The sequence below is a fragment of the Paralichthys olivaceus genome, chromosome 23 (genome assembly GCF_024713975.1).
Source record: "Paralichthys olivaceus isolate ysfri-2021 chromosome 23, ASM2471397v2, whole genome shotgun sequence".
NCBI classification, from domain to species: domain Eukaryota; kingdom Metazoa; phylum Chordata; class Actinopteri; order Pleuronectiformes; family Paralichthyidae; genus Paralichthys; species Paralichthys olivaceus.
The window spans coordinates 3,605,888-3,624,992 of record NC_091115.1 but is presented as its reverse complement, the minus strand read 5'-3'; the positions used below and the strand labels follow the sequence as shown (position 1 = coordinate 3,624,992).

Sequence of the window (19,105 nt, the reverse complement as noted above, 5' to 3'; positions counted from 1 at the left end):
TGCTCCATTTTGCATGTAGAAGATGATTTAGACCAATCAACCGTCTCCTGGCTGATTTTAATAAATACTGTACACTATACTATAATTTGTTTATACCATACTATATATTAAGATGCTTTATTTAATACTGATAAAGATTTAGCATGTGAACTTTCCCCAAATTGACATTAAAGTCACATTTAGCATGTGTAGCTTTCTATGCACCTGCAAGTTTTTGTAATAATTTAAACTTCTTTTTTTACTGTAAATTCTTCTCATCATACTAAAACTGCTGCATCTAATCAATGCATTTTTGCACTGTTCCAGTTTGCACTACTCTCATCCTTTTCCCTGTGTTCCTTGTGACTGCCCACTATATTGCACCGTGGCTGAGATAGCTCAACGCAATGCAATTTAAGAAAACACATGCTTTTAATAAAGAAAACAACTTCATCAGTTTGACAACACATGCGCTGCAACACTTCAGTCACAACACTTACAAGTAAAGAAACGCGCTGCAAATGGATATGTTTCCAGGGGACTCAAAAAAGTGATGAATCTGGCCGTGATTCCATTACCATGTTATTAATCACACTTGTTTATTTCCTGTTTCTGATCTGCAGATTTAAAACCAATATCCTCAGGAGATACCATACAAACAACAAATCATTGCTTTTTGGAAGAAGCTTTTGGCTGCAAACACAAGTAGACCCAGTGTGATGCGAGGATATCTCAATTGTTTCCCTGACGGATGAGAGAGAGAGCTGTGGGACTGAGTCTCCTCGGACATTCGGTTTGCAGTAACAGGAAAAGCAATTAATAAAGACTGAATCCCATTTGTGTTTGATGGATCAGTGGTCCTGGGGAATCCAAAGGAAACAGCATCACTATAATAAGTCACATCTGTGCTTTTCCTTCAGTGGCACATCAAAATGTCTGCTGTAACATCAGCTCATTTTACACATCATATAATAGTTCACATTGGACCAGAAGAAGCAGCAGCTCTGTTCTGCTGCCTTTTGACAAGAAGGGTCAAAATACAGTAGCTGTGTTATTTTTCAATCATCTCACGTTTCTGTGAAGAACCACAACCAGCCTATAAACAGATAATGATTTGACAGTAAGTAAGACTGCATCTACTCCTCCTCATCCACTTTAATAAACCCCTACACAGCAGCACCCTCTGGTGTTGGTAAAGATTGAGGCTGTCACTGCAGAGCTTGCATTTGTTCCATGTTAACATAACTCACTGCAGCTTGAGTTAATCAGGCCTAACTTTGCAGCCTGTGGTGGGTGGAACCACAGAGATCATTTAGTTCAGCGCTGCTTGGGGGCTGAGGAGCTGAGGTTAAGGGTATGGGAATGGGACATGACATGGGAAAAAGGAAGTGTGGGATCTTTTTGGATGCTGATATCAAACCATTGTCCTACACAGAGACAAGCTTTGATTTAACCACAATGTAAGGACATGTAACCCAACTAGATCCTGCACATGAGGGTGGAAACAGGCATCAAATGCTCCCCTCTCTGCTCATGATTCATCCTGGATGTGCCGTTGACAAAATCAAATGTAGCCTTCGTGGTGATGGACTCAACAAGGTGAAAGATTGTACCAGGCGCCTTCTCATCAAGACTCTCGAGTGCACACATCCTGCAGTCCGACACAGAGAAAAGATTTTGCATGGAGGAACAGTCTTACCCTGAAAGGAGGGGAGAAGCAGAGCCGTGCAGAGAAGGACTGAAGACAGATAGCGTCTTGGGAATCTGTATACATTGATGTGAGTCATGTGCGGCGTGCAGTGCCTACCTATGCCTGACATTTACTGCAGCGACAATGGTGTTTATGGTGTCGGCCACAGGGGAACGGGCCCCTGGCTTCTTTTATTGTCAGAGGGAAAGTGAACTCCCATCAGGAGCTGCCTGCTAATGAGGCAGATTTCAGCCACCGCTTCAGCAGGATCAACCATGTTGGTTGAAGGGACATGGACCAAAATAAAAATATCAAATGTTATTGATAAGTTTAATTAGTTCTCTGATGCAATAAAAACAAAACATCATGGTTGACAGCTGTAGGCTGACTTGTGATTGGCTGAGTGTGCGTATCAATGTTGTGGCTCCACACCACCATCACTACGCATAAGTGATCTGATGCACAGACTTGAAATTATGGATAATGGACATATGCGCCTGTACTCAGGATATTTTAGAGAAGGAAGTTGAGACAAGTTGTTCATCTTTATATACATTCAATTCAGGGGCAGCATGAAGGCTGCATTTGAAGACCGATTGCTTACCAGAAACTCGTCTGTTCTTTTCTGTAGAACACTCCCTTTTCATTGCCGTTTCCCTTTCATTTTAAAATTTTACTTCTAGGACTGCAGACCAAGTGTGTGTCGGGCAGACAGAGGAAGCAGTGTGCGGGGACCTCAGGCTGCATGATAAGCGTTCAGATAAACCCATGTTTGTGTTATGGGTCACTAGGGGCCCGCCCTCCTCAGCGTCTGCATAGGAAACATGTTAAGGCTGTGGAATCGTCCCTGATTTCCTGCTCTGATGGCAGCTCACTAAAGCATACAGTCCCTTTGTGATGCTGGCTGTCAACTGCATCTTACAGTGTCCAGGCCGCTCAACCATTTGAAGCTAAACACTCTCACGTTACTGCTTTGGGTAGAGCTAGTTCAACGCAAACCTCACGCAGATACATCATATCTTATTCTGTTTACATGTGGTAGATGAAATGTAAATGATCGCAGATTTCCCATTTCTTTTTGGATCTCATTTTTTGAAAAACGCAGAGCTCCATTGCTGGAGAAGAGGTGCAGAGCTTGCAGAAGGAGGAGAGTCTGTAGTCGTCCAGGAAAAGAGCTGGCAATAAATAAAGACCACACCATATATGTGCAGTTCCTCTACTCGGCCTTATGGAAACACATCACCTGGAGGCACGACCCTTTGACCTTGTCCTGTCACAGCACCCTGAGCATGAGACAACGCGCTCAGATTTACAGGGGAAGAGATGCGGCTCCCGGGCCGGCCGCAGCGTCTCATTTGACCATAATAGGGCCTTGAGGTGGTTTGAAAAAGTGTTGCCGGTAATTGAAGTTTCCCTGAGCAGAAGGAGAAGATCATCTCAAACCGGGGAGAAGGCGGAGAGGCACCGGGAGGAGGTGCAGGGAGGTTTTGTGAGGTACACAGAGGCACGGTCGCCATGGCAACGTGGGAAAACCTCAGTTCACCGGGCAGAAAAGTGTCTTCCCTGAAAAGCAGCGATGAGTCTGCAAGTCAAGAGAGATATAACGAAGGCCTTACCTTTTATATCCCTGTGCGAGGAACCAGAAATGGCTTGTTTTAGCTCATCAGCTTCTACAGTGAACCGAGATTCTCAAAAAATAGATAATCTGTAGGTTTGTTTTTTCATTCGATTATTTCTGACACATTCAGGCAGAGAAACAACAATCCTGACGTGCTGCCACAAAAAGAGGATTTTCCTTAATCTGGCATAAAGTCATAGTTCAACGTAAGAAGAACCAAAATGGCTGCCACCGCCCCCTTATTTCTGCCAGTTGCCGTGTCATGGCAGCAGTAAATATTGACGTCTGCCTGACTGGATGACAGCTCATGGCACTAAAATGTAGCCTGGTATTGAACCCCAGTTTGGACTTGAGCCCCCTCCATTAATTTGGCTATTTCAGCGCGCGTTTACCACATAGCAATGGGCCTCGCAGCTGTCCCACGCTCTGTCAACTTCCCTGTGGCCTTGAAGTTGGACCCACAGGATAATGCAGAAGTGAGTGGGCTCAGTAGTGCAGCGGACATATCGTCTCTCCTCCCAGAATGCAATAGCAGTGCTGGATCTAAATAGCGTAGAGGTGTGTTTTATTTTCCTTTTCCAGCATTTTCCATTTACCTATTAGGGCAAAGAGTCAACATGTGCAAGACTCGGAAATGAAAACACACTGAAAACATGAGCTCTGTTGCTATGGAGATGCAACATGAGCAAATTTATTTACTCATAAAATGTTATTATATTACATCCATGTGAGCCATGCAACGTTTCCATTTGACAACAAAAGAAATAAAACATAAAACATTAAGAACTCTGGAGATCAGTGTTCAGCATTAGTAATATCTACCTCACTAACTAATTAATAGAAAAAAAAATGTTATGTTTCAAGTAACATAAAAACTAACTAGATTTCTAAGGCTGTTTCAATATCTTCAAATGTATGAAGTAACAAATGTGGTTCAGGAAAACAGAATAATCAAACTCATACTTATTATCAAGTGCTTCAGCAGGTTTTATTGTTCATAGAAGGTTGAGGAGCTCAGAGTTCATGAAGCTCATGTAGAGCAGGGCCACACTTGTCAACCTAACAGCCTTTCACTCAGCATTCATCACAGACACACACACACGTGTCTCCTCGATCAATCTCAATCAGCTCGCCCACACAATCTGCTACATCACCCTCCGCTCTCCATCTTGCTCTTGGTCTCCCCCTACTCACACTCTCCTTGTGAGTGAGTGAGTGTGTGTGGGTTGACTCTCGTCAGGGTTCACATGCGAAGCAGTGGCAGTGGGGTGAGAACGGGGCCATGTAGGGTCTGGCTGACATCGGCAGCGATAGAACCAGAGAGGGTCACCGCCACACCAAAGCCTCCTTTATACTCCCTCTCTTCTATTCTTCTCCTCCTTCCCCTCCTCTGTGTCTATCTGATGGGCTGTGGAACACTGAGCTCCAGCTCTGCTCTGGCCTTTGACAACATCTGGAAATACAATGATGAATATTATCGCCACCAGCAACTAGAATCCCCCCATGTCTCCCCCTCACTCTGCTTGTGCCTGCACACGTATTAAAACGTCCAAAAGATGATGGAGTGTGACCTTGACAACTTACAACTTGTTACAACTTGTGCTGTATTTCTCTCATAAGTGCACATGACAAATGATCGCCACGTCATGCTGGTGTCTTTGTTGTGTGTCATTTTTCTTAACTGTGTTTAAAGCATATTTCATCCATATTGTGTTTCCTGGTGCTTCCTTAAGTCCGTGCTCAGTCGGTCTGTGCTCCCAGGGGGTGAGGAGACGAGGCTGGGAAGCTCTGATGGGAAAGTGGGCCAGCGCTCCTCAGCCCTCCACTGGAGAGCTCCTTAAAAGGCCTGGAGAGATGATGTCGTGGACTCTTTCCTCTACCCCCCTACCACCAGCCCCTTATGTTTTTTTTCCTCCCTCAACAGCAGTGTGTGGAGAAGCCCGGCAGCAGGAGCAGAGTCGGGCTTTGACCAAACTCATCATGCACATCAGAGCAACACACGACACTGATGACTTCATTCAGCTGAAATAAGTCTTCAATCCATCAGACACTTTCTTTAAGAGATAGGAGTTATTCTGTTGCGGTCAGGCTGGATTTTTTGGACTTAGTGTTGCACACAATTGCAGAACTAAAGCAAAGTTCACTTTGTCTGCAGTGCAAAAGCAGAAATGGGGAGGAAATGCAATATCACGACAACAACAAGAGATGCAGAAGTAGACTTTTGTAAGTTGAGCTTGCGTAACAATGAAACCAGTCTATTTAGCCACTTTTCTCATGTGTCAGGTGGATATGTTGCAGCCTGGCCAATGAGAATGCCGCAAACACACAATAAATAGAGGATGTCTTCACATGCAGCTGCTGGCCAACTAATTTTTTCCATCACAGCCTGCGTGATAGGGGTCAAGTAGCACTTCATGTACACAATGTGTGTAAGGCCAGTAGATCCCAGTGGCCCCTGTAACCCCACACAGTCATTCTAGAGCCCTTTTCCCAGGTGAGCCTCCACTATCAGATGCATCAGATGTGTGTGTGGGTGCAGCAGCTCCTCACCAGGCTCCAATCTACGGGACATCTGCTGTTATCTGCGGAATGCTCTCCGCACACTTCATGGACATATATGTACCAGCGCTTTGACGTCTTTGCTATTTTTAGCGCTGGGCCGCCACTGGAGGTTGTTATGATGATGTCATGCATGCTTTCAAAATAAATCTGATTGTTTATCTTGGGTTCCACTTCCTGCCCGCTTTTTTTCATGTCGTGTGTTTGTGTTTATCCGTCCGTAAAAGTGGATTTTTTGGGGGTTACTTCAGTGTTGGGACCATCGAAAAAGTCAAAGGCAAGGACAGATCAGTTTTTAAATCTATTCATGCTGCGTTTCGGCCGAGAGAACCTGCAGCTACAGGGAAGTAACATAAACTCTTTCCCCAGTGTGGGATGAATAAAGTCTTATCTTATCTTAAAGATCGCGTCTTATGAAGAAGAGGAAGGTCAGTCAGCGATGTCCCAATGATGCCCTGCCCTAGTTTAACTAAGCGTAGCACAGCCATTCACAATATAACCCTCCATTAAACTGCAGTTTGACATTTTAGCACAACATGTGTCAATTGTTGAGCGTTTCTACATTTGAAAAGAACCAGGCCAGCTGTTTCCCACTGGTCTTGCTTTAATTTGCTAAGCTAACCAACTACTGGCTCCACCTACATATTTGCCATACATACATATGTGAATCTCTGCTGAATCTCAGTAAGAAAAAGCAAGCATGCATATTTCCCAGAATGTCAAACTAATCCTCGATGGTTCAGGATGAGTTTAGGGTAAGATTGATGACGGGGGAACATACAGTACTTTTAAGAGTTTGGGAGTCAGGACACGAGGCAGAAAAAAGTCAGTACACGTTGAGGGCAGCACAAACATGAATCCTGAACATTGTGGTATGTTTCCAGCGCACCAGAGACGAAAAGGGATCGCACCGGAATATGCTGATCCCATGAGACAGGTGAATTGTGTTCTGTCCTGTCTGCGTATGGAAGCTCGTGGGAAAGGAAAAATCACCCTCCAGGTGTTTTGAGGGGGTTCAGAAGACAACACCTCTGACACTGCAGTCCCTCCCCTTCTAACGTCCTCATCTCCAGCTCAGGTGAGAGTGATGTCGGGCCGTTGACAGGAACCACGTTTGATGGACAGCGTCATTCCTCACCTTGTCATCCACACCTCGCTGTGGGGCCTGTGTCTCATAGATAACGCAGATGAATCAAACACTACAGTAGGTCACTGCAATCGACTATTCTCCCTAACACCAGGCTCAGTGTGACACCTCGTCCACAACGTTAATAATGCACCTCATTTACATTCCTCCGGTCACACAAGGACAGTGAACATTGGCGTTAAAACTGTCTTGACCCAATTTATTGTGCACCATCAGAGCGAGCACTTTACATATATTACAATAAACAAAATGTATTTTAAATGTTCACAAGATAGTGTCATGAGGTTAGAAGAGAGAGGTGGAGGCAAATACATTTCTTTAATTAAGATGACATCAAACCACAAGGAGCGTGATTTATGTTTCTTCTTTTTTTTACACCACAAAAAATACAAATCACTTTACATCTCTGGTCATCATGCAGAGGATAAACCATTCAAACAATCAGTCTCACTAAACCTGCTGGAGATGGTGTTTTACCTTTTCGGAGCAGGAATTGACCACAATAAATTCACTCTGTCCTTTTTTTTTTTACTTTTATTTTACTTGCATGCTTTAGTCAGGCTTGTTCAGTTTGCTGCTGAGGTTAGTGTGGAAATACTGTCAGATGGCTGCATAAAGGGTAATAATCATATGTGGGTGGCACTGTGCGAGGGAGGCAGAGCAGCACAAGTAACACTTATCTATTTTTAAGCTGCTGCTCGAGGGCTTCGTGAAGTGTGTGGATGGAAGTTAACTGCGTTTCTGTAATAATGGAGGAAAGTTAGCAGCTGTTGGTTAGTAATTCAGGCATGTGGTGGAAAATTGATCTTATGATTTCTAAAATGGCCTTTAGAAATATACTTCATGTGTGTGAAGACGTCCCTACGTTGAGATTTTGACCTGCAGCCGAGATAAACGGAGTGTGATTGATGCTGGTCGTGGGAAAGACTGTAGCCAACAGATAGTCATTGTAACTTGCTGTAGATTTTAGGATTACAGAGGCCGTGGGAGATGAGGACAGTTAGGAAATGAGATATATGACACCTGTTAATTGAAACATGAACCTGTCCACATGTGAACCCAAGTGCCTTGAAGTACTGCTCATGACAAATGGGACGGTCTGTGACCTTTGACCTCAGAGAATGCACCCACCGGGCCCGCACCCCCTGATCATCCACGGGGTTGAGCTCAGTTCACAATGCGTATTTAAACCTGATAGGGCTGCGGCTTAAAGACTGAACGTGGCTCTGTTTTTCCACTCATGCTTCTTTTCATCAAGGTGAATGGAAATAATGAGGGCAGAGGGTTTCAAACAGCTAAATGGAGAACTCTAAAAACAGGTGAACCCGTGCCTTAAAATAATCTGAGAGATAAATAGTGTCACTGGAAGCATGAGTCCTGTTCAGCTTTCGTCGAAACCGCTTTGAGGAACCTCTCCAACTGCACTTTATTAGTTTATTAGATTGGTCTTTTAGCACACTTACTGATGTGACCTGAGCCTTATTGGGAATGTGCTTTTTGCATTTGGTAAACATTCATTGGTCAGAAGCAAACACTCTACTCCACACTTGCTGTTGCTTAGTTAGAGAAAACATTCAGAACGAGAAACAACAACAGTGAATAGTAAGATGAGGAATTTATTTTCTGGACAAGATGGAACTTTTCCTTCACAGCTGGTTGTGGAGTCATGAATGATAAGAACCAACAAGAAGCAAATAGTTGATGGAGACCAGAGATCGACGGAGATTTAATCATTTATATGTATTAGTCACCAACATGACTCTGAATAATAACTAATGCAAATCAACTTTATAAGCTGACAGTGTGTCAGTGTTGTGTCTACAACTATTTGAGCGGCCCCCAAAAGAGAAGCCAATACTTCTGAACTTCTAACTAAAACAATGCAACCACTTAGAATTAATTTGATCATCTTTGCTGCTGAAACCTCCCACAAGCTTCAGATAAAGTTTGGAAAACATGACACACAGATGAGGATGGAAGGATTGTCTTTGTCCCATGTGTCTATTGCATTAAGAAGGGAACTCGTCATGAACAGTATGTGCAGAAGGAAATTATTACAATGGCCAATAATTTGAGGTCGAATAATACATGTTAATGTATATTATAAATCATTTCCTTGCAGGCTCCCTCACAGTCTTCATCAGTAATATAAAGATATGAAACTCGCTCGTCTTCATCGGGCTGGACCATCATATTTTGTTTTTGACATCATATCTTGATGATCTGTTTTTTCCATGGCTTGCATGGGATGATTCATTTTTAGCTTTTCACACTCACTGGCTTCACCACAGCTCCAGATTTTGGCCTATTATTAGTCTCTTTTCTGCAGGAAACAAGGTCACTTGTCTTATTAGGCTGTCACTGCTCATCTGGCCTTAAAGCAACATGCCACCCAGAGTTAAACCGAGTCTGCATCATGCACTAAATCCCCTGTTCATTTGCACATATATCTGACATAACATTGTCAACCTACATTTGAATTGAGTTAGCACAATCAAACATCCATTGTTATCATGCCAGCGTAATAGGCCTGGGATTGAAAGAGCAGAATCAAGGGATGCTCCGGCTGCTCGGCCCCTGCTAAGTGAAAGCGGCTGCCCTATTTCTGTCCAGCGTTAGAGCTCAGCTGTCGTCTGGGAGTAGATCACCTCACGAGCACTCACCGACCCTACGCTATTCTCTCTGCCATGCTCTGACGCCCAGAACTAGCCACGGGTGCACCCAAAACTTGAGTGAAGGGTGCTCTTAATAAGATATCTCCTCTCCTCAGGCCATTCAGACCACCAAGTGGCACAGATCATTTTGCCAAGCTGGTGTTTTCGAGACACTTCTGTCAAAATACTGGACCAACCACAGGCTGTGTTAATCAGACGGAGCAGGATGGGTTGCTCTTTCAACCCATTCAACCCGTTCTTATTTGTGCGACAAGTCACAGTCACCAGTTCTATCCCACACGGCACAAGCACAATCTGGGGTCCTGTGTGTTGCTCAAGGACACCCCCGCTATACCTCCTGAGACGCAGCTGCTCATTTTAGGTTAAATTTATACCATACTACACACTGCTGAATAGTTGCATTACAGAGATGTACTGATATTTTTGAAATACAGCCAGTATTTGTATGCAAATCATACCTGCAATACACGAGGTGCTGCTGCAAGGCTTAACAGATGTGGTCCATATTGTTAAAAGACTGAGTGCAACAGAGAAAGAGGAACCTACAACCATGTGTGTGTATATAGAGCAGCTGAGAAGAACGCCGCAGTGTGTGACCACCGTCCAGATCAGGTATCTATTTTTATTCATCTTGATGAGAATGGGCTGACACAACCTCAGCCCTCCACCTCCTTTATCCCTTCTGCCTCTTCCGGCTCCCTCACTCTCTAACTCTGTGCCAATCGCTCCTCTTCTTCACCGCCTGACAAACGATTGGCCTTGGACAGAATCAGAATCTCATTCCACTCTGCCCCTAAATACTTTGACAGTTGAAGCCCCGTGGTGACATTGGATGGAAGGTGAAGTTCTACACATAGTTAACATGCAGTTAAATGGAGGTCTGTTCATCGGTGGTGGACGGTGGGTCGAGTTAAGTCCAGCACATGATGTCACCTTGGTGCTGTTCGTTCGTGCATGAACGATTCCAAGAAGAACGTTTTTTGTTCCATAGAAATCAGGCCTCTGTTGACCTGCTAACTCTCACCTGATACCACAAACCACAACGAGATTTTCAGGGTCTGAAAGGTTGAGCGAGCACTATCAGAATATTTCTCAACATCACTTTTCAGACGTCCTCCGATAACATCAAAGCTCGACTATTTCTATCTGCTGGATAGCGCTGCTGTCCAGACCTGTGAGGTTGGGAGAGGAGATGAGTGTGTCAGTGTCGCGGGCGCCAACATCAGACTCTGGGTGACATGGGAGCATGGGAGCAGGGTGTCTGGCTTCCCTCAGATGGGACCAGGTTTTCCACACATCAGCAGTCACCCCGCTGTGAGTGCTGCTCGTCTGGGTCAGCAGGACGGACAGGCTGCTGGATGTGACGGGATAAAGTTACTGCACAAGATCTGAAAATAAAACATCTTCCCTCTCTGATCTCACTGCTGTGAACTTCGGAGGCCTGATATCATGACCAGTCTAGACTGACACCTCTGATTACTGATTATATTGTAGTAATGTTGAATATTATTTTCTCACCAAGATACAGCGTTTGTCCAGATTGTTACTATTCTTATTTATTAAACAGGGATGGTCTTGAGAACAGCATCTAAGCACGACTCATCAATACTGAAAGCTGAACAATAAAATAAATAACATAAAAATAAATACAATTTGATTGCTTGTGAGTAGAAATTGGTTTTCAGAGGATGTTTCTAATCAGTAATTACAAAGAGCTTCACTGTTCGAGCTGTTCAAATATTAAAATATCAGATCTACAATGAGACAATATTTGGGAAATAAGCTTATTTAACTGAGAGAGTCACATTAATCTCAGCAAAACTTCTGGGACTCTGATACACTGATATTCCTTCACATCTGTAATAATTGACATTGGTCTTTTTCTAACAAGACTTAAATTTAACTTGTTAAAACCTCAGGAAATTTTAATTATCTAATTTAAAACAACTTTTTGAAACCACTCTAAGTTTAACTAGAGTGGTTCTAGGTTTAACTAGATTAAGTTCTACTCGTTTCTGTTTGTGCTTGAAGTATTGAAACATTCTGCAGCTCTGTAACTTCCCCCTCGCTCTGTGCTGTCAGTCCATCCCACCAAACAGCAGCTTACACATCACTCCTGCCCTCCTCATATCATCACACACTGGAGCCTCATGGCCAACAGCTTCCTGACACTGACGCTGTTGGTGTTCCACCATCTCGATGACTCAGTGGAACCACAGTCACTTCCCATAACATTTGTGTAGCGCTGAGGATCCGTCCTCTCGTCCTTTGAGAGTCTGAACCTCCTTGTTCTCCCTCAGAGTCCCGTGTGTCTCAGGATGAGTCTCCTTCTCTGCATTTGCAGACAATAAATTATTCAAATACGTCTATGCTCAGTGTCGGTGACATGAAGAATGAGAAAATTGGGGTTGGTGGCGGATTTAACACAATAACTCGTGGTCACAGTTATGTAAATGTTTTGGGTCATGATTCTGCTTGAACAGCTTGTTATTCAGGATGTCAACCTCAGGTTCAGCGGGTGGGTGGTATCTGATCCAGCACAAGCAGCATCATTCTCTTTTTTTTAAATGTCTTCAAACACAGAAATAACATCATTATCTCCTGTAATGACACCTGAATTTATATATGAAAAGGCTGCTGCCTTTAAACCCACAACTTGAGTATGAGGAGCCGATTCCGCACCCCCTGCTGTGTACACATGGGTGTCTGCCAACAATAACACATGACAGAGCCAGAATAAAAAACACTTTATGCCGGGCCACCATGTTTTTACTCCAGGTTGCGTTGGACCACCCTGGTTCTTAAGTCCACTAGACATTCCTGGCACTTGAAGTGTTACCCATCAAATCATTACAGGTACTTTGTGGTGAGATTTTTATTTTCCCTCAGTGAGCCATGTGTTTTTATTGGATGGAAACTAAACATGTTGGACATGACACGGTCGGAATACAAATTTCATTTGATGTGGTTTTGTATGGAAGAAAGCGGAGCATCCAAAATAAAAGCTGATTTATTTAGCATGACTGAACAACAAGTTATTGTTGGTTATGTTCTGAATATTTTTCTTAAGATTATTGATTAAAACGCTGCGTAGTTGATCATTTGATTTCGCAGATGGGTTAAAAAAATCTGGATAAGGACTAAAAAAAATATTTTTGTGAAAATAAATATTGAAGATTTGGTTGGACCCTTTATCTCTTTATATTCAGTGCTGAAGTAACTAATCATTCCACGACTATCAAACAAACAAAACACGTGTACTATACATTCAATATACTAAGTAAACTCATGATTTTCAGCACAATACAAACAAACAATATTTCTTATCATAAAACAGGAGTCAAGATTCATGATAATCCTTTATTAGTCTCACTGTGAGGGAAAAGTAAAAATAGACGCCCAGTAAGAGTAATAAATGAGTAAACATAGAATATAAACACAACAATATAGTATGTGCAAAGATAACTGAATATATGTGCACATAGATGATGTTGACATTGGACGATAGAGAGATTTGACAGAACAACTTTAAAAAAAGTTGGTAAAACTATTATTATTATAATCATTACAATTGTTGCTGTAATTATCACGATGATTTTTGTTGTTGTTGTTGTGACTATTAATGTTATCATTGAACTGTGGGTGAACCATGACCCGCATGTGCCCTGCAGTCTGTACACAGTTTAAAAAAACAAGAGTGTATAAATAGAAAGTTTCCACTTCACATGGAACAGACTGAGGACGCACATGAGTTTACTGTCCGCTCTTGTGTACTCGGTAGTATTGTGTGTACTCTGTAGTATTGCGTGTACTCGGGGATTATCACACCGCTCACTTTCATAATCTGATGATGATGACGTTATACTGCAGCTCCTGAGCGCCACTTCTCGCGAGACTACGGAAACAACCAGACGTCCTCTCTCTCTCCCCCCGTCTGTGTGTCTCTGTGTCTCTCCCTCCCTCCCTCTCCCTCTCTCGCTCTCTCTCTCTCTCCCTCCAGCCCTCCCTTCCCACGCCCCAGTGCGCTGTGGGACAGTGCTGCTATAAAGTATATCCTCTCCCGGAGAAAGATAAGAAGCCCGAGACAGGAGGGGGATGAAGATGGCGGACGCCAAGCAGAAGAGGAGCGAGCAGCTGAAGCGGTGGCTGGGCTCGGAAACGGACCAGGAGCCGCCGGAGCTGAAGAAGAAGAAGACGAAGGTGAAGTTCGACGATGGCGCCGTGTTCCTGGCCGCCTGCTCCAGCGGCGACACCGAGGAGGTGCTGCGAATGCTCGACCGGGGCGCCGACATCAACTACGCCAACGTAGACGGTCTCACCGCCCTCCACCAGGTTTGTGTCGGCCTCTCGTAGGTGTTCCGACAGCCGCGACGCTAATGTCGGCTCGCCGCTAGCTCGCCCCGGGGAACACCTGTCAAATGGAAGCCGTTCTCATCCCGTTGTTTACCTACCGAGCTCAGCCGTCCCCCCCGTTCGACGCGGAGTCGGGCTGGACGCTCCAGCTTCCTGGCGGCGGGACGTTGGGAAACTGTGCTAACTGTGCATGCAGCTTTCGGAGCGATGTTCCCCGCAGGCAGCGGAGTTAAAAGCTACTTCCAGCAAGTCCACATCCCCAGGTCCACGGGTGCAGTCTAATTGCTGCACTTCAGCTTTGTAGCGTTGACATCGTGTATAACGCCGAAGTTAAACGACCCCTCTTGTGTTTGTTATGATTCTGTGGTGTTGTCGGATAAAAGTCATCCCATGTGCAGTGATCGAGTCGCTCCAGCGGCCGAACGTACGTGTTGTCATTGATTGAAACGCTGTCCAGGCTCAATGAGCCCCGCAACAATGGCTAATACCTGGCGAGCAGTTTTGTTGATAAACCCCGCACCGCGACCGTGGCTACTCTCTGGAGAGGAAGCGGAGGCTAGCTTAGCTTCACTCGGCTACGGCGTTATCGTCTCAAGGCCTTGGCCGCATACACATCACTTTCGCTCGGCTGTCACGGTGTTGACATCTGTGTTTTGGAGAAGTGGTTAAAGTGGAGTAAAGTGGCAACCGGGCGTAAATCGCACAGGCTCGATGCTGCACGAGCAAAAAATGTACTCTTAACGCTACGTTAGCAGGCTAGGCTAATTGTCGCTAGCTGTCTAGCTGGAGTTAATTCATTCGTGAGCTCGCAGGAGAGACGACGTCAGCCGACAACTTGTGGAGTCGTCTTTTCGCTCGTCGTGGTTTTTTTTTTTGGTGTCGTCGGACCGAACTAGAATCGAGGCGAAGGCTTTTGCTGGCTCGCCCGGTGTGTTAGCGACGCTAAGCTAACTGTTTGCCCGCTAACCACGGCTAGCTACGTTTACTAGTCTGTGTACTTTCAAAGCCAAATAATGAAAATGGCAGCCAGTGTTGACTGAGCTCAGACAGTCACTTCACACGCTGCCGTAATGTGCGAGGCTAATGTCTGAGTTACACGGTGGGTGAAACGTGACGTTAGCTCGATGGTGGAGCCACAGAGAGGAGAGTTGGATTCAGTGATGTCTTCTGCACCCACTGTAGATTAGTGATATCTGTCATTGTAATCTGTGAACATGTCACTGTAGTTTATTGACTTATCGATATCGTCTATAGCCTGACTCATTTTGTGTTGTGCTCCAGGTGTGACCTCACCTCTGTCAATCATTGTGAAAGATTAGAACACCGATGATCAGGATTCATTTTCTGATTCAAACTTCTTATGTTATTGCATCTGGTGACATTTCATTTCAACACCAGAGTGTGTCAACACTGTGTATAATCTGCACTGCTGTACGTCAAGCACAGTGTTTTCCTCATTAATGCAGTCTGAATGTTCATTTGTTAGGTCTTGACACTAAACTTTTAAAAGAGACATTTTCATTTGAATAGATTTGTACCCAGGACTTTGCAGATTTGTGTATGAACTTAAATCTCCTAGGATTTAATACTAACGGATTTCCAGTTCCAGTTATAACTTGTGGTAATTCATATTTTATCGTTCCCATTAGTTTGAATAGTGTTTCAATGCTTTTAGGGTGAACCGATTCTCAAATTAAACGTTTAGTGCAAGCATAGATCTCCGGTGATGTCACCTCATTACTCATGCCCTCATGTCTAGTCTTATGAGCCTGTCTTGTAGTATATTACACCACCTTGTTTCAAGGTATGTTTGCTGTCCAGGACCTACTCGCACTCCAGTAAAAGTTTTAAAAACAAGTTTTCGAGGAAAGGTAATACGCTTTGAATTCATTTTGATTTGTCCGTGGGTTTATTGGTTGTGTTGTTAAATCAGCCCTTCTTTTTGCAAAGTCGATTAAATCAGGAATTAGCATGCCCCTCTACCTCACCCCCACCAACGTGCAAGCTCATTGGGTGGAAACGTTGCCTTTTTTTGGGCTGATGTACAGGGACGAGCTAGAGTGAGGAAAGAATTTGCAGTGCTGCTCTCCAGACCTGACCATCTCTGGATGAGAGGCTGTTGTGAGTGTGTGTTGCAGATGAGCAGGTGATCCCTGGTTATGGGGTCTTTGTAAAAGAAGTTGAGGGATGCGATATAGATGTGTTTTAAAGTGCTTATCCTAGAATTGCATCACACTTTTACTTTGAGAAACTAACTTTTGAGCATGTGTTTCTTTATAGCATGATCAATGAGTCTAATCACAGGTAATTTTGACAGTTGAATTTGGTTTTGTTGTGACATGTGTTGTGTTGTTACATGAGGGCCCACTTCTCACTGGGTGCAGCGATATCACTCGCCATCGCTGGTGACCAGTGCAGGGTTATAAATACCTCCAGCACAAGTTCTCCTAACTGGGTTTCAGGAGATGATACTAAGTTTGGATATGACTCAGAGTCTGTAGCTCTGCTTTGTAGTGCGCTCCTGGCAGTCACACATTTAGGGGGTTTTGTGTCTCTGTGTGAGTCACAGACCTTCTGTCACTTTAAAGGATGAAATGTTACTGAAGGACCCGTAAACATGATCCCTGTTGTTGTCTCCGTCATAGCAAAGCCCACAGATTCCCTTGTGTGTATGAGCGTTGTTAGGCCTGAGGTTTGAAGAATTAACCAGTCGTGTTATGTGACATCTCTGGTTTTTTGTTACATGCTAGAACAGTAGTAAGACTTTAAGATATCTTTCGTAGTTTAAAAGCCACATTTAATTTTGTGATGTTATCGACCAGGACAGACGGGTTCACCCAAACACAGACTGCATGAGCTCAGCTGCACGGCAGCGAGGATGCACAAGTGCACAAAGGGTCCAGTCGAGTAGACAAGTGGAGATTCCAGATCCCATCAGGCTAAACTTGTCTCAGAGCGTGGCATTCCAAGTCCTGTCGTCCTAGCCCGTGCATTCTTCAGATGACAGTCGCTGGAAACCATGGCAAAGCGAGAGGAGAGCAGACATTCCTCAGCTGTCACCTAAACCCCTCCCCTCAAGTCATTCTCTCTCTGGCTTGCCTCTCCCTGCACTGTGCCAAAGCAAGGCCCAGCTGACTGTTGCCCACTGAGCTCCATCAAGGCAATTAGTGTGGAGGTAACCCGGGCTTGTCGCTTCACACAAGAAAATCTCCACGCTGACCTACACCTGAACTTTTTCCTTTAGTATTCAAGACCCTCACTGATCCCTAGGACCAAGGTGACAGGGCTCAGCTTAGCATGTCAGTGTTGGTTCTTACAATGCCTGTGCTCTGTTGACATTACACACCCTCATTATGGCCCTGAAGTCTATGAACATTATCTTGCACGGTCTCCATGACAACGACTCAGGGAAGGTTGCTAGTCACTTGTGTTGGTGGATTTGCATGTACTGAGTGGGAGTTGCATAACACACTGAGCAGAGAGAGGGAGCGAGAGAGTGAGTCTTTGGCAGCACTTGGCAGTTTGAAATGAGAATCAACTTCATGAGTCTTGTAATGGAACAATTACTGAGCATGTGGTGGAAGATGGCGAGGTGGCTGTGTTTCTCTTCATCCAGACCAGCATCAGTCATATTAACACATTACATAATTGCTGTGGATCTCACTTCTGCCCTGACCATGAGACTCTCAGCGGTGCTTGTGACCGGCCTGTGAAAGGAGCAAAAAAGAAACTTCCCCATCTTCCTGACAGAGGCATCGCGGCATCCTCTTACAGACCCCAACCTCTCCGTCTTTCTGCCCGAGGGAGAAAGTCCCGACATCTCATGTAGAGAGGCCCCTTGGCTGAGACAGGCGAAACATGTGTGCATCACATTGCATTACACAGCCTCGCTGTAACGCTCACCTGTTCTGCTTGTCTACACAATAGAGAGATAGGTACAGACTGAGCAAGCCATGAATACGAATGTTGCAACGATTCTTGAGATGTAGTTATAAAACCCTTTACATTAACCATAAACTTTATTATGAATTATTATAAATATAATAAACATTTAATATCTGTACGTGTCCCCAAATGTAAACGCTGATACCGATATATCTCTGAAAGGCTCATATGCAGCAGATCTCTGTCAGCAGAGGACATTTGTTCCATTGTTGTATCATTTACAATAGAATTGTGAGTATAAAAAAAGTATTTGTGTACTCTGAATGGCCTGTTCTTTAGACATGGCTGTATTGGCTGCAAGGGCTGATATGTGTGACTATTGTAGTACAGTTCATGGTACAAGGGTAGTTTGGTGTACAGCCAGTATGTCCATTTCTTTTGTGGAATTGATGCTCTTAACTGCTGCTTCTATGATGCAACCAGCTGAAGAGTTGTCAGTGGGGAGACGGGTAGATAGGCTTCACAGTTGACATGGCGATGGTAACCTGCATTTAAAAAGACACAAAATTATGTTAACTCCAGTATTTAGTCTGTAACACGACCTTGGTGCCCATACTCTCTTTCAATATATGTGGGTTTCGTAAGCGGTCTGTTTTCACATCACTTTTCTAGCAAATGGCTACACATAGCTTCCCGGCTCCTTTGTTACAGTTTAAGGTTGTCTTACTGTAGCAGCTAGTCATTCATGCATTTCTAACATTTTGCAGAATACATTAAGGTGCAATTTAATAATTCATAGACTGGAATCTAGACTGTCTAGATTTTATTGTTCTTTGTCTAGCTTGACTAGTGCCAATTCTCCGTGAAAGTGGTTAGTTATTATTGTGCTTTTATATTATACTGTGGCTAAAATTTAGAATTACTGCTTGCTGCATGAGTTATGATTTTGTACTGTGGCCAGTGACATATCTTTGTTTGATATTTAGAAACCCGACCACATTCTGACATTAATCATAGCTTAATTTGCTTGTATTCTTATTTATCTTTCTGTTGCCATTACTCACAATGTTGATGAAGGATCAGCGTTGCAGTCCTGATGGTGCAGTAGTGGAAAAACTGCATCTTGATAGTATTAACCACATGACACAGAACAGGCCCTGCTGAAGGAAACTGTAACCCATCATCACATACAGTATCAT

The 19,105-nt window shown here is 44.0% G+C and overlaps 1 protein-coding gene across 5 annotated transcripts in view; it reads left to right on the top strand.

Annotated features, from left to right (window-relative positions):
• Nucleotides 1–13,554: 13,554 nt before the first annotated feature.
• ppp1r12a (protein phosphatase 1, regulatory subunit 12A) overlaps nucleotides 13,555–19,105 on the top strand; it is a 42,349-nt gene continuing 36,798 nt past the window's right edge. For all 5 annotated transcript variants that reach the window (XM_020105469.2, XM_020105467.2, XM_069519456.1 and 2 more), the window contains exon 1: nucleotides 13,555–14,000. In XM_020105469.2, coding sequence (XP_019961028.2) covers nucleotides 13,764–14,000 — 237 coding nt within the window. In that variant the 5' untranslated portion in view covers nucleotides 13,555–13,763. The remainder of the gene's footprint in view (nucleotides 14,001–19,105) is intronic.